This window comes from Primulina huaijiensis, chromosome 13 (genome assembly GCF_012295235.1).
Source record: "Primulina huaijiensis isolate GDHJ02 chromosome 13, ASM1229523v2, whole genome shotgun sequence".
Lineage (NCBI taxonomy): Eukaryota > Viridiplantae > Streptophyta > Magnoliopsida > Lamiales > Gesneriaceae > Primulina > Primulina huaijiensis.
In genome coordinates, this window is record NC_133318.1 from 18288703 (window position 1) to 18315018 (window position 26316).

Below are 26316 nucleotides of genomic sequence, written 5' to 3' on the forward strand. Positions count from 1 at the left end.
TTTCATATTAGTTAAGTTCATAGAATACGGGTTTTTAATCCAAATAAATGTACCAAAAGTTGGGAAAATAATTTACAAAAACTCAGATAATTTTAACAAACTCGAATGATGATCACGCTGAAGTTTAGTGCTGGTGTTGATTGAATTTAAGACACGAGCAATAATTAATATGCAATATGGTTACATTTAAGCCGCCTCAGCTGAATTACACGAATGCCTTGCCTTGCAGTAGTATGTATCAGAGGAAGTAGGAACAACGGCTTTAACAGGATCAACATCATTGGCGAAACAGATATAGAATCATAGCAATTATACTGCTTGCATTCTCTGCTTGAGCTTGTACTTTTCGGATACTTCACTGTCGTATGTAAGAAATTTTTCTTACAGCTATAACCAGAAGAAAAAAGATAAGACTCATCCTCATTTGGCTCATGCGAGAGCATACATTCATGCATACACTAAGGAATTAGAAGACGGACTAGAGAGAATTGTGGCCGTAGTGCTATGCATGGAATGGCTTCGTAGTATGTTTAATTATTATCGGGCCGACTACCATGAGTACTAACTCGTGAAAATTGATTTCCAACATTGTAATTAAACTAGAAGGTTATAAGTTCAGAAGTCCTTATAAAAGTGATTTCTACCAACGTACATGCGGATCGACAAGACTTCAAGTATAGGGCGAATAAGTGAAGCAGATTGGAATACTGAACGTATTGTAATTGGACTTTTAAGTAATAGTGGAAAGAGGTCGCTAACAATTTTTATGCATACAAGGTGCTCAGGATGCGAGAGTCCTGTTATCTTTCTTGGATAAAAATGTAAATATTCAAAATCCCTGGTATACTTGATCAAGTAATTGCCTCTACATGACACGATTCCAATTTCCAAAAGTGTCATTGGCTATCAGATACCCGTATCTAAACAAGCAGATCTACAACCTCATGTGTACCATGCTAAACAAATTCTTACCTTACAACATACCAGACACTTCCAACGGCGTTCCCCTTTTTCTTTTCTTCAAAATAAATATTAAACAAGAGAGATGACTAGTTCATGGTTGTCTAAAAGTTGCTTACAGTTTCTTTGGTGTCTTCAAACATTTTTGACAAAAAACTAGGTGGAAACATACCAAGTCTGTCATGTTCCCCCACCATGCGTGAAAATGGCCTCAATTCTGTCAAGAGATGCTTCTAAGCGACCAGAGTTCATGTTGAACAACGGTTCATCGGTCCCCACACCCCTGTAAACGACAAAGTTCAGTATAGAGCTCTTTCAGGCATGACATGTAAAAAAACTTCATCAGTAAACATAAATTGCTACAGATCAAAGCCAATATATAATACTATATAATGAAGCCGTTTATTGCATTAATAGAACACATAACATTATTTCCAACCAGTAACCAATTAATATGAGCCAACTCACCCAGTAAATTCTGGGAGAACATAGTCAGCCCTCCAACCAAATCGTAAATCCACTCCTGGACACAAACCAAAGGATGTTTTATTTCTAATCCTTGACATACCATCTCCCCCAAAACACGTAGAGAGCTTCCATTTCCAGCCAATTGCGTGATGCAAAAAGCTATGGCCTACACCTACCTGCACAAGTTCAAAATATTACAGTTATATTTGTGCATAATAATAAAGGAAAGGTACGGGAAAAGGGAAAAATACCAGATCGTCAAACCTGAAGATTCAGATATTTTGTTACAGGTATCTTCTTAGAAACAAGCTGCACATCCTGTTGCAAAGGTTCCAATATTACCTTCCACATCCGTTCAGGGGCCAACGGTTTCAAAACCAGCTTTGCATGGTAGTCGTTCAGAGGAGCGTTACACAACTACAACAAACCAAAGAACCAGCACTTCTACTGAACGCATCAGAATAATATAAACCCACAAATAGAGAGTCCAAATTTTGATCCCTTGAGGCAGACATAAGATTACGAGAATAAAATAAACAAAAATAGGACAGCAGTAAAGTTCACTATGCAGTCCAGTTGATAAAGAACAATCTACCTTCTCAGTTGTCTAATGTAGGCCTGATAGTCTACTAAATTTGACAAAATAAAATTATGCTGCACAAAATTTCCTAGAAAACTATCAGTGGACATCATAAGAAATGTTTCTAGAATCGAGCTTCAGTTTTCATTGTCAACGAGCTCACGAGATTCATGTGCCTGATGCACCGACAAATGCGGAATGAGAAACAAGATTCATATTCTAAGGAATCCGAACAAAATCTGTATATAAAAGCAACTGATAGAGCTGTTAGATTTTTTGTTCGACTTGTAGTGAATTAACAAGGTACGGAGAAGAAATAAATACGGTTTAAATGATATGACAATTCTCCATTTCTAGTATACAACATTATTCTTTGAATTTTATCTTATCATTACTTAAAGAATTCTAAAATAGATAAATTATACTACCTTCCTCAAAACCTTCGAATAAAGGGGCAGGCAATCTAGTATATGATATAGTCACGATTTTACCATGCAACCAATAAATAAAAAGCTATCATAACACACTTGGTGTCACGGTCTCAGGCTCATTTCATGTCCCAAGTCCAAGTGTTAGTGTGTTACCTAGTTTCAACGTAGCCTTATAAAAGATAAGAGTCCAACTGGGCAAATGGCAGAATGCCTGTGCCCATATCATGAGTTTCTTTTCTACTCTCTCCTTTTCTATCAAGTAGTCAAGACTCAAGCATCTTTCGGATTGCCTGAAAGTCATTGCAGCCAACACTCTGCCGACTTTCTTGAATATATTTTTCCTAGACTGAATTATACTTTGTGAAAATTCAAAATTACATGAATATTTTTTTTCCAAATGAGGAAAGAAATCACCCACCTAACAGAATCAGGCACACATTTGTTCCAAACATCACAAAATACTAGAAAGATAAACTCTTCCATCTAATAACCCACTTGTGACTTCAATATTCATCAAAGGAAATCAACTACCCAAAAGATTAATCCATAAAACTCCAATATCTCAAAATCATATCTATAAGCGAGCTCTATCCATAATAACAGCAATACGAAGAACTCGAGAAATTGACATCGCCACAGCAATATGAAGAACTGTACGAAAAATACCTCTAAGTTAACTCCAACACGAATCCCCTGCATTTCTCTTCGGAACTTCAAGTAGATCTCCGATGGCATCAAATTGATGTTGTATAGGTCTTCCCACGATTTGGGTTCTTCACCATTGGTACTCCCCTCCATCTACCCCAAACAATATCTACATAATAAAATCAACAGCAAAGCCCATTAAAAAAGATTATGGAAACTCAAAGAAATCAACACGACCCGTAATATTAAATTTTTCTTTTCTTTTCGTTTTTGTTTGAACATAAGGTCGTCAAGTGAATTGAATACCTTTTATCGGTTGTAGGAGAAAAATTTGTCGCTGTTTTTGGGGTTTATGTACTGTGAGAGTGCGGAATGGGAAGATGCTTTGGCTATACTTAACCTCAAACATGGTCTTAATCTATAAAACTCACTCAAATATGAAAATATTTATCCAAACGTGTGACCACTATCCAAATGTGAAACTTGAAATAAATATGAAAAACTCGATTGATCCAAATGTGAAAAACATATTAATAAATTATTTAAATGAAATCAGGTTTGTAGTCCAGTGATCTCACCCTCTATCAAAATAGTTGATTCTTCATGTTCGATCTTCCTTCTCCGCCTGAGTTGTAATAAAAAAAAAATTTATTTAAATACATAATTTCTTTCAAAATTTAAATGTTTGTATGAAAAAAATTTTGTTAACCGGATTTGATATAATCTAGCAGCTCGAACATGATCAAAATTTGAAAAAGTTACTGAACCGAGATTTTAGCCACAATTGATTAGGGGAAAAACTCGTGAACCGGGTTCGTTTAGAGACTTGCTTGAAACCTTATGAAACCCACTACCCCCAAAACCTAGACCACTCACTCACCTGCAAAATGTCCTCCGCCGGGATTGAAACTTATGAAGACTTCGTTAAGGTTCACGGCGTCCTTCTGGCGGCATCAGGTCTGCCACAGTCACTTCACAGGAAGCTCTTTCAGAAACTCGCGGCTGAGGCTTTCGACGGCGGTTGTTATTTCCAGGTGGAGCCGGTGGATGACGGAAGGCAAAGGAGGCTTATACTTACGGCGGAGTCATTGGGAAAAGAATCGGATGTATTTCTGGTGGACCATGCTTGGACTTTTCGTCATTCTGATGCTTACAAGCAGGTTTGAAGTTACACAGTGAATGCTTCTTTTGTTTGTCTTTTTCCTTTTTGTGGTATTGGGGGAGCGGAAAGTGTACATCATTATGATCTTTGCTAATGCTGCTTGAATTAGATTTTGTATTATTCGGTGGGGAAATTAAAGAAATGTACAGTCTTTACCAGCAAACTGGGAAGAGTCGTTTCTCTATGAACATATGGACTATTTCGTTGATCTTAGAACTGATGCGTGCTGAATTTTTCATTGCAGTTGCAGGAGTTTCCGGGCTTGGCAGAGAGGATGGCTGCACTAATGTGTGTAGATACTGATTTAAACTCGGAGGAAGCATCTGATACAAATGATGTTAAGCCAAGTGCTATGGAAATTGTTGAGAGAGAATTTTGCAAAGTCAAAGAAGGAGGAAATAATTCTGTGATGTGGTTGGAGCTCGAGGATCTTGAAATGGACGATTCCACGCTAGTTTCCCTCGATCTACCCAGTAAATTTCCTGTAAGTCACTACTTTGTACGTGGATTAGCAGTGTTGGTTAATGTGATATTTATTCGATTATTTTTCTTGAAGTGTAATCACGTAGTTTGCAGCCTGAGCGTCCGTTGTAACATACCAGTTTTTTCCTCTAAAACTTGAGACTATCTCAATTGCTCCATTATCTGATTTCTGTTGCTCCAGTTATTTTACTTATGTGATGATACAACTAGTAGGGGTAACCTAGTTTGGCTTGTATTTAAACCATGCTCACACTGCCAGAAACATGTCTTTTGATTTTTATGTTTTCCCTGTACATTGCGCCAGCATTTGATTGCGTTAAGCCTCTGTAACAACAAGCTCAAGGACTTGGAAATTTCCGTAAAGGTGATCTCTCAATTTAAACATCTTAGAGCACTATGGCTGAACCATAATCCGATTCTGAAAATTAGGTGAGTTTTAAAGTTCCTGAAAAGTCGACACCAAGACAGCTTGAAGACTAGGAAATGTTAGATTTTACCTTTGGTTAACAGTATCTCTCTTTTCCAGTGATAATTACGTGGAAGCCACTATTCTACAAAATTGCCCTGGACTGGAAATCTACAATTCCCGTTTCACCCTCAACTATGGTGAGTGGGCCTTAGGATTCTGTGGAGGATCATATGATAAAGACAATCCTGGATTTTCTTGTCAGAGTGATCGTATATTGCAGAATGTCACATCTTTTGATCTCTCAAATAGGTGTATTCACCATTTAAATACTAAGGTCGGTCACAATTTTAGTTATCTCTAGCATAATTCTCCACTTTTCCAACTGCTTATTTATCTATGAATTTGATTGATTTACTATATCATCATCCAGCTACTTAGTCATTTTCTGCTGCTGCCTTTTTTCTCTTCAGGCCTTTTCCCATCTTGAAATGCCTAATCTTTCTCATTTGAACCTTCGTGGAAATTCATTTGCTGGAAGTTCGATTCACGAACTGTTAGAATATATTAAAGGATTCATTAACTTAACTTCACTCGAGGTGACTTTTTAAATCTGAAAACTACATGTATTTTCAGTCTTACGAAATGAAATTTTTTTGACACATGCAATTTAACAGGTGGATATTCCTGGACCTCTTGGAGATAATGCTCTTGATATCATTGAAGCTCTGCCTAATATTTTGTTACTTAATAGGCTTAGTGTTCCCAAAATCTTGGAATCAGAAAAGTACATTGTGGATTCAATGTTAGAAACCCGTCTTCCACAGTGGGGTGCTGGAGAATCTCTCACTGATCGTATTATTAACGCACTGTGGTTCTACGCAATGACATATAGGCTTGCAGATGAAGAAAAGATAGACGAAACTTCTGTTTGGTATAATGTTTTTGTCTGACTCTATGAGTGTGTGTTCCGTGCACAAATATTCACATTAAATAAACTATTTTCACAGCAGATCCGCTCAAACAGAGAAGGAAAGAAATCCCCTCTGAGTATTTATATTACTTGAAATATAAAGGAAGACACTGCAATAACCCTATCTTCAACAGTGAGGATTATGGACCCAAGGGAGAATCCTTAACAAGAGAGAATGATCTCTACCGAGTACTGGCCCTATCTAAGCAAGAGACTCCAACAAAATACTATGCTGAATGATCCCCTCCCTACCTGTCCCCCCTCCCCCAACCCAAACTCATGTATACTCAATCATTCCCCTAATATAGGCTCTGCTACAGATTGGGATAAAATAAATTGGATAAGTTAAATTTTTTTTTTTTTTTTTTTTTTTTTTTTTTNTCTGTGTCACAGTGATGGAAGTGCTTTGCATGTTTACACTGATATACCTCAAGTTGAGGAACTTTTGACCCGTCCTGAATTTGTTATCAGTAAGTGATGTGATGATACTAACAGCTATCAAAAGTTCATCACATTCTATTAATTCTGTATTATGCCTCCTTGCCCTAGAAGTTCATCAAGTCACACTTACTCTTTGAATAAGTGTGACTTGATGAGAAAGGCTAAATAACATATCGTGAATTATCTGTGTTACCAGAGGTTCAGTTCAATCACTTGACACATGCTGCCTGATAGGCTGTAAAGAAGGTTTGGAGAATCGTTGGCTTTCTTACTTTTCACAACTTATTCAGTTTCTATCTGATCCTTATGCAGCGGCTGAACCAAAGAATGCTGATATAATATGGACAAGTGTCCAAGTAGATGAAGAGATGAAGGCGGCAGTTGGTCTGAATGATAAGCAATTCATAAATCAATTTCCATTTGAGGCTTGCATTGTGATGAAACATCATTTGGCAGAAACAATTCAGAAGGTCCTTCAGTTTTGAACTTATGATTTATTCAATGTTTAAGATTTCAAATGCAAAACATATTTTTTTATCAATGCCTTGTGTTTCTGATTCACTGCCCTCGTGCTACAGGCTCACGGTGCTCCCCAGTGGCTCCAGCCTACTTATAATCTTGAAACCCATCTTATTCAACTTATAGGAGACTATTACAGACGACAAAAGGAGGGCATTGACAATTTGTGGATATTAAAACCTTGGAACATGGCAAGAACTATTGATACAACAGTTACACAAAATTTATCGGCTATTATTCGTCTAATGGAAACTGGTCCAAAGATATGTCAGAAGTATATCGAACACCCTGCCCTGTTTAAAGGGAGGAAGTTTGATATTCGCTATATCGTTTTGGTGCGCAGCATTAACCCATTGGAGATATTCCTCGCTGATGTTTTTTGGGTAAGCGCAATTTTCTCTTTTATGTAAGGTGGCTGTAAACTCTGCTTCAAATTACTCTTACAAGTTTTTTGCTTATAAATGCCTGTATTGAAGTAATATTTTCATCATTATCTGCAGTTTAGATTGGCAAACAACTCTTACTCTTTGGACAAGCACAGTTTTTTTGAATATGAGACGCATTTCACAGTTATGGTGAGTACCTTTGACTGATAATTACCTTTTAGTTTTCTCAATCGTACCTTTGAACCTGATTGCCATGGTGGATTTAGTCGACGAAGATTATTTGCTATAATCCATTAAATAGAATACCGGTCAATGTGAACTTGATTTCACATAGAAGCACCAGGTTTTTGTGAAGCATATGATTCATGATTTTAAGCTTATTTCTTCTTTAGAACTATAGGGGAAGATTGAATCACATGAATACACCAGAATTTGTCAAGGAATTTGAACAAGAACATCAAGGTACTGGCTTTTCCTATTTCCACCTATTTTGTTTTCCTGGAAACTCTCGGTTTTGACGGTGGCATGGTTGCTCCATCTATTCTTAATTGTTGCAGTTCTATGGATGGATATCCATCAGAGAATCAAATCAATGATCAGATCAGTTTTTGAGTCTGCTGCCCTTGTGCATCCAGAAATGCATAACCCGACATCTAGGGCCATGTATGGTATTGATGTCATGCTCGATTGTCATTATCAACCAAAACTACTGGAGGTTTGAGAAACTTTTATTGCTACTTCTTTCAGCAAGATTGCACCATATATATTGTGCAAAATGTAAATAAAAGTGGGTAGGAAGAATAGAGATCGTGAAACTGTTTATCATGCTGGACATTGTGTGTATCATCTGAAAGTGAATAAATGTTGGAATTTAGGCGTCTGTGATTTACATTTTAGGCAGAAGATGGTGCTATTTGCAGTACTCTCGACCTTTAAACCAAGTGCACTAGTGATATTTGGAATTCCTTTCCTATTATTTCAGTCTCGTGCCAGTTTGGTGTGATATGGTTGTGGAAATTTAGATTTCAACTGCGTTGGAAAACTAGGAGCTGCGGCTAATAAATTGGTGCTGCTTCACTTGCTTTATGCTTATCTTCGCATATTGTCTTTTATCCAGGTAACTTATTGCCCTGATTGTACACGTGCATGCAAGTACGATACTGAGGCCATTTTTGGGGAAAAAAGAGTGATTAAAGGAAGTGAGTTTTACAATTTTGTGTTTGGTTGTCTCTTTTTAAACGAGACGACTCATGTATCCCCCTTGTAACTTATGAAGATTGTAGTTTGGTAGGTTTTGTTTGCCTGCATGTTTGCTTTGGTTTCTTTCTCTAATTTTTTATGTATCTTCATCAGGGACACTAGTAAAACCCACTTGTTTATGTACCAATTGCCCAACTCTACTTGATTTTTGCGTCTATCTATAAGAGAATTTTGATCACTTAATGAAATTTCTATAATTTGTTACCGATATATGCTCAACATCATTGGGAAATTTGTGACAAATGTTATGACGATAGATTTTATATATTCTGTCATACTGTCCTGAATTAAACCCAAATTACCTTTATAAATCCTAGAAAAAAAATACTAGACTTTCTTTAAGTTTTTTTTCTTTGGATTATATATTATATGTCTTAGAGGGTTTGTTAATATTACCAATCAAACTATGCATGTTATGTCTTTTTCTAGGTGAATTTATTGTAGTTTATTGAATATTTTTTGACGATATAGTTTAACATATTATGTCACAGTAACAAGGTAATGGTTATTTTAGAAATTGATCTATAAAAAACCAAGATTTAAGATTCTATGAGGTATTTTGACAGACAACTTATGCCTTGTTAACTCGATATTTAGTAGAAATAAAATATATTGACAATTTTTATGCTCGCATGGAGCAGATTTAATGTATAACTGATTTTAACGATCTGCCTTGGACATGTATGAGTTTATTGTATGATTTTGTAAAGAAAAAAAAAGCTATTTTCATGTAACACTAGTCAATTTTAATCGTCCGTCCAAATGGCTTTCGTAAGATATAGACAAGCTCGCGTGGGGCATCGGATACGAGGGGAGAGAATTCTAAATTTTTATATTTGAATTTTTTTTAATAAAAAAACACAAAAAAAACTGGGTTTAATAGCAAGCCAAATTTTTAGCCCCATTTAGGATAACCCAGATGAAAAATAAGGCTTGAAGGTCAGTTGTGATCATTGTATTCCTAAAACAACGTCCATTTCTTCGACCATACAAACATCGATGTTCTTGAATAAGTACCGAAATTCGTTGGTAATTGTGTTGACGCCGTAATTGTGTTGACGCCCATGTAAACACACAAGCAACATACAACTTAAACTTCGCAATGGCCGCATGCTCGAGAATTTGAAAACTACAAAAGCCTGCTCGAAAGTTACTTCTTAATCTAGTTACAGCTTAAATCTTTTCGTTAGCTCGATTAGGATGCCACTCGAGTTTGATTTGATTGGACTTCACCGTTCTTCCGTGCATGTATTTTAATAACAAATATTCGGTTAAGGATACATGCCAACTATATACACCAAGCAGAAGACAAGAACGAGCTCTTTGGAACATTTTAATTAGACACATCATTCAGTTAGCTTCCTTGTTCCTGGCATGGGGTTCAGTTCAGGTAAGCCAACTTCTTGACACCACTTACCAGAATCAAACTCATCCATAACCTTTTAATATGACGATGATAATTCATAATAGTGTCCACAGGTCTAAAACATTGGACTAGAAGACCAAGATTTTTCTCACAAAAATAATTGATTGAATCAAGTTTGGCACCAAAGAAAAGACTAACTTGTCAACGAAAATGAATTACTGCTCCATCAGCAATGTCGGTTCCACTTATTCTTGTGTCGCTTGAGACTTTAATGTTGTAACTTTCTTCTGCAGTTCCAAATTCGACATGCGTTCAACCTCCAATGCACGCTCAAGCTTTATTGGTCCAGCAACCAAAAAAGTAAGTGAATACGCACAGAGAATAAGTCTGAATTGGTTAAAAAAATTGAAGCAAGAAGTGTATTATGACTAATACCTTAGCTGCTCTAGTACTCCACTCTCCCAGTATAGCTCTAATTCTTTCATTCTCCTCTACATACTGTGTAACAATGGTAATTGTAACAACACTGAGAGAATGCAATGACAATTTAAATTCCTGACTTGCAGCTTTACTGTTATTGGCAAAAGAAATATGGGCTCCATGCGTTTCGGCGAATTTTTAGAAAAACAGATGGAGACATTATTGCCACATGTTTTACAGGTTGCATCTGAACAAGTAATAGTTATAAGCATCACTGTTCTTAATTCTTAGATCCCTCCATCAGACCTTTGCTTCCTTATGCTACAAATATTGTTTGTCCGATCTTCATTTGTAGGGGAAAAAAGGTTGGAATCTGCTCGAACACAGAAGAAAAGTGCGAGAGAAATGTACATGCAGACGCTACCTGGTTGTTTGTACTACGAAAATGTTGGATCTCCACGTCTCTCTCGGCAATCAAAGATCGAGCAAGCCTCAGTTCAGACTGCAAATGATTCATCTGCAAAAGTAAGCTTTTCAGCATCCATCATTCAATTAAAAAGATGATCTTTGCAGCTATAATGGAGGCCTTGAAAAACAAATCAGGAACTTGAAACTTCACAAGACATAAATAAACAGAAAGGTTCCCAAAATAGCTTCATAGAAAGGTGAACATCTAATCTGAAAAAATACAACAGGAACAAAATATATCAAATTTGATTCCAGAAGTGGTTACTGAATCATTCGAGAATAAATAATTAGGCCTCGTGAATGCGATAAAATGAAGAAAAGTCTCCCAAAAGAATAATCCATGTATGGATAGAGTTCTCAGAACATGCATCAATTAACTGAAAACTGATGTTATTTAGAACTACAGGTCAATGAACATCAACAGCTATAAATCATAAACCAGGTATTACCTCAGCCGAAAGTGTGCGCAATTCTTGATCACGAGCCGCTAATAAATGAGCAAGATCAACCTGAAAGATCCATTAAAATAGACAATCATACAAAATAAATTGGATGGTTCATTACAACATACATTTGTTATATCAAGACTTGAGCATAATTTTCATTACTGAAACTACAATCTTGAAACAGCTGGTGATGCAAGAACCTAGCAGATCTGATCAGATCTTTATGGTTCATCATATTATCACAAACAAAGATTGGCTTTGTATGGAACTCACCGAGTATCAAACCCCAAATATTTTATGTTAAAAAGTGAAAGGATAATAGAAGACGAAATAATCATGAAAACCTACTCTACAGCCATTTTTCAGAGGTCACCGGTTTCAATTAAATTCTTCAAAAACTATCAAGTGATATTTCAATATACAACCAAAAAAAATTTTAACATTTTGTCCATTATATACATACAGCTCAAATGACATGTATAACTCAGCATAGCATCAAAATCTTCAGAGATTGTTTCCTAGAAACCATATGGCTGTAAACCAAACTATGTTATCAGCATAAGCAAGGTGACTCAAGATCAATACCTTTGTATTGGAAATTCAGTTGCTCTACCACTTTTACCCAAAAAGCAGATGCTAATTTTTTATCATGCATAGAAAAACTTGCTGAGAGTGATCGTTACCTGAGGGGTGCTCCCATCATCAGATCTCTCATATTTGCTTAAGCATTCCTGCAACCGAAGAATCTACATGGAACGCATAATGATTAGATATCTTATAAAAAAAAATTTACTAAAAAGAGTAAAATGTCACCCATTTCAATCACCCAACCAAGTTGAATAAAGATGATGCATTTGGCCGATATGGATTTACTCATATTTTAATAAAACAAACAGAAAATTCCATCCAATGAACCACGAGTGTTAACATTTACCTCCTCACTCAGAAAGTGAAGGTTCTCTCTTTGATACTGCAACAAGGCCATCTGCTGATCAGACAACCGTCCACCATCATGGTACCTTTCACGAAATAAAATTCATTACTCATGTTAAAACCATGTCAAAATATAGGACGATCCCTATTTTCGTAGAAACTTCTGTACCATACGGGGCTTAACTTTCAGGTACTACAATTATTATCAAGGATAATCAGTAGCTTAGCACGAGCATGGTAAGTTTTGCCTCCAAACAATAGTAGCTTGGTAAAATATTTACGGCATATAAATAAACCATCGGCCCAGAGGCAGACTCCAACATGCATAAAAATACAAATCAAAATACAATAAAAGAGTCTAGGTTTCCCTGAGAAAGGAAATTGTTCTAAATTTAAACAAGACACCTGATGCAAAAAAAAGAAGAAGAAAAAAAGAAAACAACCAAGGAATTTGAAAGATTACGCCCAGTGTGGTTAATTCCCTGAATAAACGAGGTAGAAAGGAATATCATAAACAGTTTGAAACCACGTTTTCACACAGTGAAAAGTATCCACATTAGTGTCAAACAAAAAGTTGGGGGAGAAAATTCGATGATAGTATGGTTGGAAACTAAAACACAACAGAGAATCAAAAAGGCGACAAACACATGCTTCTTTTGAAAGTGGAGGCAAACTAAAATAAATACCGGTAGCAGACCACGAAGTTTCCTTTGAATGAATTCACGAACTAAATATGTATGCAAAATTAGTAAAGAAAATTGGGAAGAGTTAACAATGAGTGATTTACCATGACAAACATGACCGGAAATTATGTAGGACTTTTCGGTTTCCAAGTGCTCAAAGAATCAAGACACAACTGTCCATTTCAAGGTGAATCTCCAAACAGTTATAATTTTGTTGCATGCCTCACAGGAGAAGGCCCAAAATTTTGGAGACTTGTTGAACACAAGTCCGTTTCAAACATCCCACAAGAGCAAATGACATCAACAATAGGGAACTGCGAGTGACTCTAAAAAATATCTCGAGAACTATTTGCATTTCACTCACAAAGAAGAACATGGTAGACATCCAGTTTTATTTTAGCTTGCTAAAACAATCTTTCAAGGGGAAATGGTTCATAAAGAATTACCTTAATCCTTCTAGAGAACTTGACTGTTGCAGAGGAGAATAAAGTGAGTTCAAAACATCAGGTTCAGAATCCAGCGAATTGTACTGATGCACATAAGCTGCCGCCACCAAAAGATGGTAAGAACATGAACTTTCCTGAACTTCGTACTTCAGCCTCTAAGATAACATACTTCAGAGTTTCGATTCTTGAAGAGTAGATTTAAAAGCTCAGTTTGTAAACACAAAGCATCTCAAAGTTATCAACAGTTTCTCAAAAAATGAAATCTCTTAATAAGATTCCCAATAGTTGATATTCTGAAATTCGATAACATTGATACGATCGGTGCAACAGTACATTAACTTCAGCTAAAAGAGGTAAGAGGAATAAAAATAGGAAGAAACAAAAGGACGGGGATAATAAGTCAATTTAACTAATCAAAAGTACTACTATTTCCGAACCATTGTCTAAGATAATGCAACATTCAATTCCATATCATCAGTCCAACAAACAATCATACCTATGTAGGCGCTCATGAAAAAGCCAGCACAAATTGCTTCTACAACCATAATAATTCTGCGGTATGACAGACAAGACATGAATTCATCAGCAAAACATTAGCCATGTAAATATATACCTTATGAACTGGTGAGAGTATTTTTGAACATCAGAGAGACTAAAAATAAAAAAAATATTAAATAAATCAAATATGAAGATTAAAAGTGAAATAATTAATGCTTCAGCAAGTAGTTTTCAAATGCGATATAGGGAACACTTTGTCTATGTTCTGCTGCAGGTGCCAAAGCTTGACAACCTTTGGCATGCAGACAAATGAAGTGTGCATTAAATTTGTTGCATTTTTGTGCTATCATATATAAGAATGTATTGACAATCTTTCAATCATGTCAAAATAGAACTCACACAAAAAGTGATGTCAAAACCCCCACATAGAACAGAGAAAGTCAATCATGGTCCTTTCAACATAGACTGGTCTAACATGTTACACAATCATATTCCCTGAAAGTTCACATATAGGTTGATCTGGAAACTTACTAAAATTGTATAAAATACAGGTTTGATAACTTGTGCAGACAGCAAAAAATGATGCTGCGCCAAAAACTAAAGAGGCGTAAAAAAAAACTCTCGGGGGACTGGGGCTTGAAATATATCAAGTACAAGATCCTCGGAATAAAATAGTATCATGTATCTGACAATTGCTGCCCAGTGCCCACTGACATCTCAACATAAGGATTTAATATTAAGGTAAAGCAGAATATAACAATAAATAATATTGCGCTAAAATGAAAAACACATGGCACTAATCAGGATACATCAAATGTTCAGGCGGGCCTCAGGTAGTATAGTATGACTAGAATGATTCTTTCTTTTTTCCTAATAAAGACAATGCAAAACTTTAAAAAGAAATTATGTCGAGAAGCAGATCAGCAGAACAGATTCATCCCAAGATACAAGATTTTCAGTTGTTGCATGATGTATACAGTCAAGAATATAATCAGTGTGTTGACCTGAGTAACAAAGAGATTGAAAGAAAAGTGATGTGCGATTTCCAGGCCATGATAAGCAACATTGCAGCAGTTCCTGCATTTAAGTGTTTTGAGATACATCCTAATTCAATAAAGCTCTTAAGTTTCAATTTTGACTGCCGGAAGTATAATAAGCATGGAAACCACTGATAAACACTTAATACACACAACAGAAACAAAAACAAATAACTACGATGGAAACCTAGTTATCATAAAAAAAAAAATTTGGTCTATGCTTCAGCATTCATGCATATTGCATAACATAACGAATAGTAAGGCAGGCTTCATCCCGTAAAAACATTACAGGTAGGCCAAACACATCTCTTAACATTATCTTGGGGATTATAAGTAGAAATGAAACTAGCATTGGCTCACATGCAGGCAGGTAAATGCTTTCGTGACAATCACTAAAATATATGAGTATCTGAAAAGTTTTAAAATATAATAAGCAACACAGGATTAAATTGCAGCATATTGGTCGAATATACTTTTACACTCCAAAACACATCCATCAAAGTAACCTGATGTTAGTGGATTAGAGCTAAAATCGTTAACATTAGAGCTGTGGCTATATGCCTATGGTTTTATTTCAACACCTTTAGTTTAGCTCGATTCCATTGGCATAGCTCTAGCGGTGTCAAAAACATCAATCAAACTAAAATCATTGAAGCTTATCAGAGACCAGAGATTTTACACCATCAACAACAACAGAGTTGTCTGCAAATAAATAATCACACTTTCAAGTGCATGAAGCAGGAAAAAACTTACCATATGAGATAGAAGCAAATGGTAGGCGAATTAGATGCTTCAACTTTTGGCTGAACCCATAGTAACCCTATAACATAAAAGTATCTCATGTTTTCAACAGCATAATTGTCATCACTGATAAAGACAAAGAAACAACAGGGGGACGAGAACAGTAGTTCCTAGTTCCCACTGATACACAGCAGTAATTGTTCACCTCAAATTGAAGATTAGCGAGCCCATGTCAATATCAATAACAAGCTTTAATCATAACTACTTTTTCAAGCCTCGTGTTCATTAGTGGTTTCATGTCAGCTCATCCACAGTATTTAAAAATGGGGAATATGTCTGTAGAACAGAAAATGTCACCCTTCCAACATCATTGCTATTTTCATCTAAGACCGTGCAGTCATTCCCTGATGTTTCTTTTCATATTTTACCACCTTTCCTTCCAATTTCTTCTTCTTAAAGTACTTCCATGCTTTTAAATTAACAATTGTTTGTATACAATCTCAACTGTTATCCACTCTTGCCCCTACTATTTATCACATGAAACTTCAAACTGATAGAAAGAAGTGTGGCAGTCTACAGTTATTTGCATATGCAATATTTATTCTATCTTTATCTTTTGCAGGTCTTGGAAAAAATTTGAGCATCATAAAAGTAATATGCATATGCACACTTTGTAAAGGTGAGATTTCACCGTGGCTTATGAAACCCAATAATCATAGATTGCTATATCCTCTCCTTAATTGAAGCCAAAATGATATTTGCAACATCATAGTCATTAAAAGCCCATGAGCTACTTAAAGTAAATTAATAATAATCGTTCACTTTCACTATAAATTGACAAGACTCTATACCATAAACATTTAATAGTTTATAAAACTCAATCCTGATTATATTTAATGAAATATTTCAAATATTTAGATTTTAGGATGTTATTCTTTAAAACACCTCACTCCATTAACATGCAGCTCTTAGGCTTTACAACTCCCTTGCGCCTAACTGTACCTTGTACTTCTAATAATTATGGGAACAAAATTGATAGTTTTCTTCTTTTGTATTTATCTCTCCCTAAATTAAAGGAAGTAGGATGCTGATAAATCATTGGACGATTTTCACTCTTAATTTTCAATGAAGCTAACTACTTTCTTCCTAATTTTCTCAGATGATACTATAGTCCTAGGTTCATCATAAGGACCAAAAAGGTGTATAAACCCATATTGCCTTGCTTCCGCAGCCGCCATCATGTCTAGTCACGCACTAATATTTTTCCAGTAATTTTTTGTGAGTCAATAAGTCGTTTTCCTTTAAAAAATTAGTTTGGGTTGTTCTTGAAAGGTTTTTTTTTTTCTATTTCATGTTGCGTAGCTTTCTCTCAGTGTCAAGCTAATTTTTTTAAAAAAACATAAATCAGCCACTAGTCAGTAACAGATCACCCACTCAACAACCGAGTTAGCAATCAAAGTTTAACAGATTAAAGGTCAAAGTCAACATCAGACTGGTCGAAAGAAAAGCTCAAGTTCTTAGCATGAAGCGGTGATTTACGAAATGGAAGAGTGATTATCAGAACTACAAGCAGCGTATAGTACCGATCTGTGGTGGAGAGTGACCAGAATTTCAGGACTACATAACATGTGGTGCAGGTTAGCCTTATAGAACCTGAGTTTGTTTTTAGGGGAAACAATGGTAAAGAAGTTTATGATCATCAGAAATTTCTCGAACAATCAGATGAAGTTAATGTACAGAGGATTTTGAATAGAGAATGCATCACAGATACAGCAATTGCATTCAAGCCAAAATCAGCACTTGAGTTTTGTAGTATTCAAGCTTAAAAGCATTTCTATGCTTCAGATGGAGAAGACTTTAAGAGCATTGTAAAGTTGAGATTTCACCCAGATTTATGGAACTAATTAATTGTATACTTCTATTATCCTTTCCTTAATCGCATCCTAGAACATTGATAACAGATACGATAGATTATTTTCCTAATTTTGTTGGTATCTCATCCTAAATTGAGGAAGAAGGTTGTTTAAAAATTATGTCAACTTTTGTTGTAAATAACCAGTGGAGGTTATTATTTTCTTCGGAAACTGCTCCCATCACTCATGTTTTATGCATTGATATGAAAAACAATTGACCGCCAATTCATCGTGTATTCACTATTATTTTCAACATCGTGAACTAGAAAGAACATGATGCAGCAGAGCACCGCTTTATTGGGTAATGTGTCAAGATTGTACACAGTTGATCAGATTCTTATGAAAGTCAGTGTGTTTGATGAAAGATCTACCGCACATACAACATAAGGACTTCATAATTGACACTCGAGGTTTTACCCCACACAAGATCACTTTACAGTCACTCAATTGTATTTTGCAAGGATGCTAAAAAGAGGAAGATTAATATATCAAGGTCTTATGAAAGAGATATATTTTCAACTATAGATATTGCAGTTAAAAACCTATACTTGTTAGAAACAACATAAAAGAGGTCAGTTTCGAATCAATTTCTAATGGAGCTACGTTGGTATCAAACAAGGTCTGGCACCAAATCAAAAAAATCACCCTAGGATGTGTCGTGAATGAAGATATTATTAGGTGAATGCAACATCCTAGGAAAAGAAAGAATCCTAATCACTTAACGATAAATTATATTAAAAACAATTTTCCAAGGCTAGATGATAATAAGATTAAACACAATGAAAAGATAAAAACCAAACTACCTGCAGGCGTATCTTTTGAACTTGGTAAACAAGATACTGCTGGAACACGCCTTCAATGTTCAGAGGATATCTTTAGCACAGAGCATATTAGATCAACTTGCATTCAAAACTATAACATCACTTAAAATCAGTTTTCAAAGTTAGGACACACAAGTGTCGCAGTGGAGATTGTCCATAATGGTCCCCTATGTACCATATAAGTCATCAAAACACGTATGAATGTGATGAAGAACATTACATCTTTTTGTATACATCTTAGTACTTGTTCAAAAGAATGAACTATGCATGTTTCCTCTTATCCCAATGGATATAAAATATGATTCCAGAATAGCTTTTTTTTAACGTAATTTAATTAACATCATTACTTCTCATTGAAATTTGTTGTGTTATGAAGTATCAAATGGCTCCTATGCTTTCTGCAGTGTGGTTCGACATATCCAAGAAGCTGGATTTTTTTTTGTTTTTTTGCTATAGACTATAGGCCATATTTCATGATTTCATCTACCATAGCTGCTTAGAGAAAATTGTTTCATTCTACTATCCTAAGTCCTAGATGCTTGGGACGCCTATGCTTTCTGCCGTGTGCTTAACCATATCCAGAAGCTGACAAAATTTCTCGCATCAAATAGACTATAGGTCGGAACATTGTAAGCCCTAGAAACTAAGGCAGTGCTTGGGAGCATTTTTTTTCAAAATATTCTCGTTCTTCCAAAAATAAAACCAAACTTATTTTACATTCTCCAAGATAATCTCCTAAAACTTTAGCTTTTCAATTTCATGTCTTTCAACATAATCATTACTTTAATTCTACTACTCACGATTCTCCAAAAATACTCTAATAGTATATCATGTTTTAACTATCATACACTATAGATTAAAATTTTAAAAATCTTTTGTATCGTAAAATAAGTAAATATATATTATTATGACCTCACTAGCCCAGCAAATTCTTATACACCGTGATACCTAAAAAATGTGTGTTTAGAAAAATAAAATCAAGCATATAAACATATTCTCAAATACAACTTCGTTTCAAGATTCTCTATGTCGATTCTCCATTGACTCAAATGTTCATGACTTTTTAAGAAAAGAACATAGACATGTAACTATGTTAAACCCATACAAAGAGAGATTTAAAAGCAACGTAATCGTGATATATTCGAATGATTCAAGTAAACACTGAAGTTGAATACTTGAATCTAAAAGAAGGGAATACTAGCCAAAAGAGAGGAAAACATGACAAAGGACCTGTGACAACCAAAAGAATGACATCACAGCTACAAAGTATCAGAGGGATCAATTCTTGTAGAGAAGGAAGTATCCATATAGCGCCCACAGCTAAAATCACATAACCTGCCTAGAACCAAAAAAAAATTCAGAAAATAACATGGCTTTGAATATCATGCACAAAAGATGTGCAAACTTGAAAGAGTAAAAACTTGCCAATAGGAGACAATAAAAAATGCTTCCAAATATCCTTGTAGGCTTCCGGTGACTAAACAAAGGAGCCTCTTGCTGTATGTCGAGGAACCTACGCAGCAGGTACCAAAATCATAATAAGAAACCGAGACCAAACACTAACTTATGCTGTCACATTATAAGAGCTCTGACACCACGACCCTGTGTAAGATACCCTTTTAGATTCTAGATATACAAAGCAATACATAATGTTGATTAAGTTATGCAATGACAGAATGAGAGTGCATTGCTGGTGATATCTAAACGTAAGAAGGGAAGTAGAATGGACACTTTTAGCTTTCTCAAATGGGAATTTTTTGCCAGAACACGTTTTGGCGCAAAAGAGACTAGCATAAAGATTGGCGACTGATATTCTTCAGCAACCTAGTGCAGCGGTTGATATACTTCAGAATGGGTCATTTCTACAAAAATATTATTTTTACAGCTATCAATTTGAATAAACACATCTTTGCAATATTCATGTCAAGTGTCCACAGACTGGAAAAATATCATTTCTATCCATAATTTCAGAATTAAGAACAAATCAGATAGACACACGCAACCACCCACAGAGAAAATTTTAGTGGTTATAACAATCATCCATTGTCAGGTAAAAGAAGTAAATGGTGTCGATTGCATCAAAGAATCAACGAGTTCGATACCAAATTTTCACTCGAGCGAATTCATACAATACCAACTCCAATTAGGGAACCTGAAACACAATTATCAAAAATAGAAACTTTGCAGAATTCGGCATATCAACGAAAACATTCGATCCAACAAAAAACAAAAATCATACAATAATTCACCAAGTAATACGACGATCGCGCGTAAAAGTTGAAGCCGCGGAATCTTACAGGCTGTTTTCATCAGGAGATGCATAGAGCGAAGTCGAACTCCTCTCTGCGGACATTTTCTAGGAGAATTTTCCTTTCAATCCTCTAGCAAGCTCATAGTTCGTCACAATGGCTCTCCTTCAGCCTCGCTTTTTGAGGAAATTCAGATTACGAAGCGAAAGCTTACTGGTAACTCTCTCTCTCTTTCTAGAAAAGGTAATGTATAAAGTATCGAAAATCAAAGCGAAGTATCCAAATTCGGAATTATGTTTTCTTGACCCTCAGGGATAGTTTGGTACATAGCAAAGATTGATATACACGATCGGATAAATATGTGATATATAATATAAGGATAAATTAAAGATAAATAAGATATAGGATATTATATTTAATATTTGGTACGATTTTAATAAGAGTGATTAAATTTATATATTGGATTATAATGACAAAATTAACTTTATCATAATAAATTTTATAATTTCAAAATTGTTTGTTGAGTTAATAATTATCGGTTCATAATAAATTTTATAATTTCAAAATCTGCGTTACAATTTAAATATAATTTTAAAAAATTTATTTGACAATTTAAATATCATTTTATTTTTAAAAAATTATGGCAAAAAAGAAAGAAAAATAAAAAAATAATTATGTAATTTANTGTTGAGTTAATAATTATCGGTTCATAATAAATTTTATAATTTCAAAATCTGCGTTACAATTTAAATATAATTTTAAAAAATTTATTTGACAATTTAAATATCATTTTATTTTTAAAAAATTATGGCAAAAAAGAAAGAAAAATAAAAAAATAATTATGTAATTTATTAAATTTAGAACTGTATGTAACACTTATAAAACTAACGAAGTACTCAAAAAATTTGTAACACAATAAACTAATATTGGTTATTTTCTAAACAACCAAAATTACTACAATTAACAAATTAAAAATCCAACGTGTTCCAAACCGGGTTTCCAAATCAAACGATAGGGTTTATGATTTTTATATATTGAGGTCAATTAAAAAAAACCCATCATTTGTAACTTCATTTTATTTTTTTATAATCAATTTTTTGCAATAATAAATATATAAATATAAATTATAAATTATTACTGTGTGTTGCGTGTTTGAATAAGATAACGTGGGGTTTAGCTACGTATTTGAATATCTAATATTCTTTGAACTACTCGATCCCTGCTTGCCCCACCTACGGTTGAGTCAAGAGTTATGGGGCCATTCCTAATAAATTCTATTCGCAAGTGAAATCATTTATTTCTCTGGAAATCATTTATTTCTCTTCCAGAGACATATATATATATATATATATAATATATATATATATATAATGTCAACCGTAAGTCAAGTCCACATTTTGTGCTATTCAACTTCGATTTCTTTCACATTTTCATACTCATAATAATAAGAAGTTTAGGATAGAAGAAAAAACTTTATTCAAATTTGAAGGATAATTTTTCTTTTTGATGCGATTGTTGAATTTTCCGTCCAAAAATAATAATTTGAATTAATTATTAAAGAATCTACTTACCTAACAATGAAAATGACGTTATATATTTTTATTATAACATGAAATATAACACAAAATGTAGCGTATGATCACACCCGGTACTTGATTTGATTTTAAGCCCAAATTAGTTGTATATTTATTGAATTTATTTATGAGTAGGTCTTTTGTGTGACGATCTCACGAATATTAATCTGTGAGACGAGTCAACCCTATCTACGTTCACAATAAAAAATAATACTCTTAGCATAAAAAGTAATATTTTTTCATGGATGACCTAAATAAGAGACTCGTCTCACAAAATATGACTTGTGAGACCGTCTCATACAAATTTTTGCCATTATTTATATGCTATGGTTACAATGACAGCTATCCTTTTTTGGAGGATTAAAAACTTGAACTGAAAAATATATCAAAAAATAGGATTTGTCAATTAGGGATTTGGTAAAACTCCACTAGTAAGGTAAAAGGTAGTTAGTTCAAGTTTGATTAAATTGGTTCATTGTAGCTAATTTTTTAAATTTTCTAACACTAATTAATAAAATTCAACAGAATTAGTTATTGACACATATAAATAAACTATGATATGCATGGCTACAAGTCTCTATATCGAGATTAGTTTCTACAAATTTTAATCAAAAACAATAGGGTGCAAAGGAAGTAGATCGAACCGAACGATAGCCATTTCCTTTCATCCAGATCGGAATTTTTAAGCTGATTCGAAGCTCGAAAATGAACTATGTGATTTCAATATTGAGTTTTAATTAAGCAAGCGCGTTCGAATTCTCGAGTTTGAGTATGTGAGTTCATGTAGTTTTTTCCTTTTGGTGTATTCATAAAATAGGAATAAAAATATCAAAACACGATCAAAATAATTTAAGTTCGAATTCATTAAAAAATATTGGAATTATAAGATAATAAAGTCCCTAGAAAAAACCTTGCGAGTTCGATATCATTGGCATCCATAATGTAAGATATTTTTTTTCCCTTTTCCCCTGTTCGGGCCGGGCTTGGCGACTGGAAAGTTCTCTGTTAAAAAGTATCGATCAAGAAACTATATAAAAGAATTTTTTTTAAATGTTTTTATGAATTTTATAATTAAAAGATTGATAAAGAAAATTTGAGGGGATATTAAGATTCCATACAAGCTTCCACCAACTTTGTAATGGATGCACTCATTGATTGGAAGGTGGAGACAACCTATTGAACTCTCGCAGATAGTCTAGCTTCATGGGGTATTTGTTAGAGTATATGTCCTACAAGTCAACGGCTGGCTAGAGAATTTATTAACTCAAGTGTAATAAACAATATTTATTTTAATATAATTTAATTTTTTATTGTTTCATTTTGCTTTATTTGTATATACATGCAATCAACATAGATAAAATCTTTGATTATACTTTAATACGAATGAATTGTAATTCGATCTTGGAACTCATTTGTAAACATTGTATATTCTAAATTCGTTCTTAGTCGATTCAGCCGCCTAAAAATAAGGATTAAGGATGCTTCAGATTGAGACTAGCATATGTGATGTTGTGTACCGTGTTTCATGGTAACGGCATGAAGATATCCAATCATGCAGATGGGTAATCATACGACGATTGTACCGAACAACCCTCCCTCGGACTTAATTTTCAAGTGGTTATCATTCATCGAGAGAAAAATTCTGTGGTTGTGATTGTACATGATTAGTCCATACGACCCGGGATAACACTGAGGCTCTACATACTAGGATTGTGCATTGACTCGTTTACCTACTCCGTGAGGATCACAAGGTGGCGAGGTTGGGTGCAATTGCGAAATGTATAGGAGTCAATGCATTGTAGTCGGGAATTCACCGCTCACATACGAGTGTAGATATCCTATGTAATCTAACGAAATAACAGTGCATGAAATATCTTGCCAGAGTTTGAGATATACATTAGGGAAAGAGTTCTCTAGTTGTGCATGTAATGACACTATGAATATTTCATGATCGTATCACATAGCTATCGAATCTAATATGCAACTCTCGATGAACCAATGGTTGCAGATTCGATCGGAATATATGAGATGAAGAGGACGTACTATACGTTAATCATAACCGACTGGTTCTTGCAGGCACTATCAGTGATACCTAGGGAATCATGAGGCGATGCTACTAGACGCTCTTACCATGATTCGATGGGTTTAATTAGAAAAATGATTTCTGACATTCTCATAACCAAATGTTGGTGCATGAAATGAGGCAAATTGAGGTAAGCCCGAATAAAAGAAAATGTACTGAATCACAAAGAGTTGTGAACTAACGGCTAGCTAGCTATATCTCTTAACCATTGAGAATCACACAAACACTGGATCATTTTGTTTCCGTTGAGAGAATAAATTCAAAGAGTTGAATTTATATAAAATTATGATACAGTAAATTCAAGAATTTGAATTTATGATAATTAAATTTTGAGAGAATAAATTCAAAGAGTTGAATTTATTAGATAGTAGATTCAAGAAGTTGAATTCGTGATATTTAAAATTTGTAGAGAATAAATTCAATGAGTTGAATTTATAAAATAAGTGAATTTAATTCATTAAATTCAAAAGTTGAGTTTATTAAATATTAAATTAAATATAATGTGAAGTATGTTTAATTGGCTTGTAGGCTTGTAGGAGTACAAGTTCAACATACTAAATGATTAAAGTTATTAACGGATTTTGATTAATTAATTAAACTAGTTGGACTAGTCTAATTAATTAATCAAGCCCATTAATGTTAATTAAGAGTCCTAAACCTATATTTATGGAAATTAGGTCATGCATTGATAATAAAAAATATAAATAAAAAAAAAAGACAAGGAGCCACAAACCCTAACCTCCATAACAATCCAACTTTTCGAAAATTCTCTTCATTTCTCCAAGAATTCGGCCACCCCTAAAGAGAGTTTAGGGTTTGAGCTGCCTCTCGAGTTTTTTTATCTCAACTAAAACTTCTTCTAAATATTCTAGTGCTATTAAGAAGAGGAACTAATCTTCTAGTCGTGGACCGGATTGGGAGATTGAAGAAAGGAGACTTGAAGAACATACGTAGAGATTTACAACAAGAGCTATGTTCGCTTATATCGTTGTAGTTGGAGCCAAGTGAAAATTCACTAAAGGTATATTACTAAACATCATATATATGTTTATTCTAATTAAATCATACGAGTGTCCAAATATTTTGATTGTCAAAATAAAATTTTAAATCTTCCGCTGTATTTTGGACACGAGAAAAAACGATAATCCAACGGTATCTACCATACAGACTTCCCTCCCAAAATCTAATATCAACACCACCCAATTTGTTCAAAGGGATATCGATAATAGCCTCCGCCTCCGCCTCCGCCTCCGCCTCCGCCTCCGCCACCAAAAAATTCTGGCGGGCTAAACTTTCGTTCCAGCAAACCGAATGATGAAAAAATTTGGACACCTTCACTGTATGAAAATATACTTCAATTTTTTGTTGTTTATTGGAACCTGAGGTTGAGTTGGAGATCGACGACCTCATTCCTGATTGACGGTATTAACCGAAGATCGGCCTTGTCAACAAAAGTTCTTTAAACAGTTACTTAAGGACATGAAAAATAGATTACAGTCCTATCAATGCAACGACCACTTTCTCCCCACCCGACCTCATCATGTGGTTTGGAAAGCATTTAAAATTCGACAAAAACCACGAATATGAAAATGCAGGGATATTTTCAATCACATGATGTTCTAGATTTAAATTTGTTCTAAAAACCATGATATTTACGTAATTGTTTTTAAATTTTTTAGTGACTTGAACATCTAAGTTGCTGCATGAAATATCTGGACCCATACGTGACATCCAGATGGATCAACAAGAATCAAAAGTTAATCACACATGCACGTGAATCTTCTATAACGAAGAAGAACTTTAAATTTTATTCCATGTACATATAAATCCAAATGATTTTCAATTTTGAAATTTTGGGACACTAATACTTAAATAAATAAAATACATAATTATGTCCCAATTTTCAAGATTGTAATTTGTACTT

At 34.4% G+C, this 26316-nt stretch overlaps 3 protein-coding genes across 7 annotated transcripts in view; 1 reads left to right on the forward strand and 2 right to left on the reverse strand.

Moving 5' to 3' along the window:
* The window catches only part of LOC140991324 (uncharacterized), a 78663-nt gene that overhangs the window by 1015 nt on the left and 51332 nt on the right, over nt 1–26316 (reverse strand). Inside the window, exons 1-6 of one of the 4 annotated variants that reach the window (XM_073461238.1) lie at nt 3393–3482; nt 3106–3242; nt 1693–1845; nt 1429–1604; nt 1133–1243; nt 248–387 (exon numbers count right to left, since the gene is read on the reverse strand). In XM_073461238.1, the coding sequence (XP_073317339.1) occupies nt 1141–1243; nt 1429–1604; nt 1693–1845; nt 3106–3237 (564 nt within the window). In that variant the 5' untranslated portion in view covers nt 3238–3242; nt 3393–3482 and the 3' untranslated portion in view covers nt 248–387; nt 1133–1140. Of the gene's footprint in view, nt 1–220; nt 388–1132; nt 1244–1428; nt 1605–1692; nt 1846–3105; nt 3364–3392; nt 3483–26316 lie in introns of those variants that run through there. The other 3 variants (XM_073461239.1, XM_073461237.1, XM_073461240.1) reach the window with 3 other exon arrangements.
* Nucleotides 3936–8854, forward strand: LOC140991296 (uncharacterized). Its single transcript, XM_073461214.1, has 13 exons — nt 3936–4244; nt 4491–4730; nt 5034–5158; nt 5256–5472; nt 5609–5734; nt 5813–6082; nt 6494–6578; nt 6862–7019; nt 7128–7451; nt 7569–7643; nt 7847–7916; nt 8012–8169; nt 8572–8854. The coding sequence occupies exons 1-13, from the start codon at nt 3972–3974 to the stop codon at nt 8719–8721; spliced, it is 2271 nt and encodes a 756-aa protein (XP_073317315.1). The 5' UTR covers nt 3936–3971; the 3' UTR covers nt 8722–8854.
* On the reverse strand, nt 10128–20996 carry LOC140991441 (protein FIP1-like). Of its 2 annotated transcripts, none has more exons than XM_073461395.1 (14): nt 20784–20996; nt 19908–19999; nt 19717–19821; nt 18469–18518; nt 15765–15831; nt 14979–15051; nt 13973–14028; nt 13477–13573; nt 12349–12433; nt 12098–12160; nt 11418–11477; nt 10925–11017; nt 10516–10578; nt 10128–10415 (listed from the first exon to the last, which is right to left on the reverse strand). In XM_073461395.1, exons 1-14 carry the CDS (start codon nt 20837–20839, stop codon nt 10326–10328), a joined length of 1050 nt encoding a protein of 349 aa, XP_073317496.1. In that variant the 5' UTR covers nt 20840–20996; the 3' UTR covers nt 10128–10325. The 2 variants fall into 2 exon arrangements, with proteins under 2 accessions (XP_073317496.1, XP_073317497.1); XM_073461396.1 differs by having other exon boundaries at nt 19912–19999; nt 20784–20995.

Excerpts from the sequence above, each read along its gene's own strand:
- LOC140991296 (XM_073461214.1), top strand. The coding sequence starts at position 3,972 with ATGTCCTCCGCCGGGATTGAAACTTATGAAGACTTCGTTAAGGTTCAC. Across the intron at positions 7,917-8,011 it reads ATTTGAACAAGAACATCAAG|TTCTATGGATGGATATCCAT; the intron begins GTACTGGCTTTT and ends TAATTGTTGCAG. Across the intron at positions 8,170-8,571 it reads ATCAACCAAAACTACTGGAG|GTAACTTATTGCCCTGATTG; the intron begins GTTTGAGAAACT and ends TCTTTTATCCAG.
- LOC140991441 (XM_073461395.1), bottom strand. The coding sequence starts at position 20,839 with ATGTCCGCAGAGAGGAGTTCGACTTCGCTCTATGCATCTCCTGATGAA. Across the intron at positions 13,574-13,972 it reads TTTCATGAGCGCCTACATAG|CTTATGTGCATCAGTACAAT; the intron begins GTATGATTGTTT and ends TGGTGGCGGCAG. Across the intron at positions 11,478-12,097 it reads ATGATGGGAGCACCCCTCAG|GTTGATCTTGCTCATTTATT; the intron begins GTAACGATCACT and ends TGGATCTTTCAG.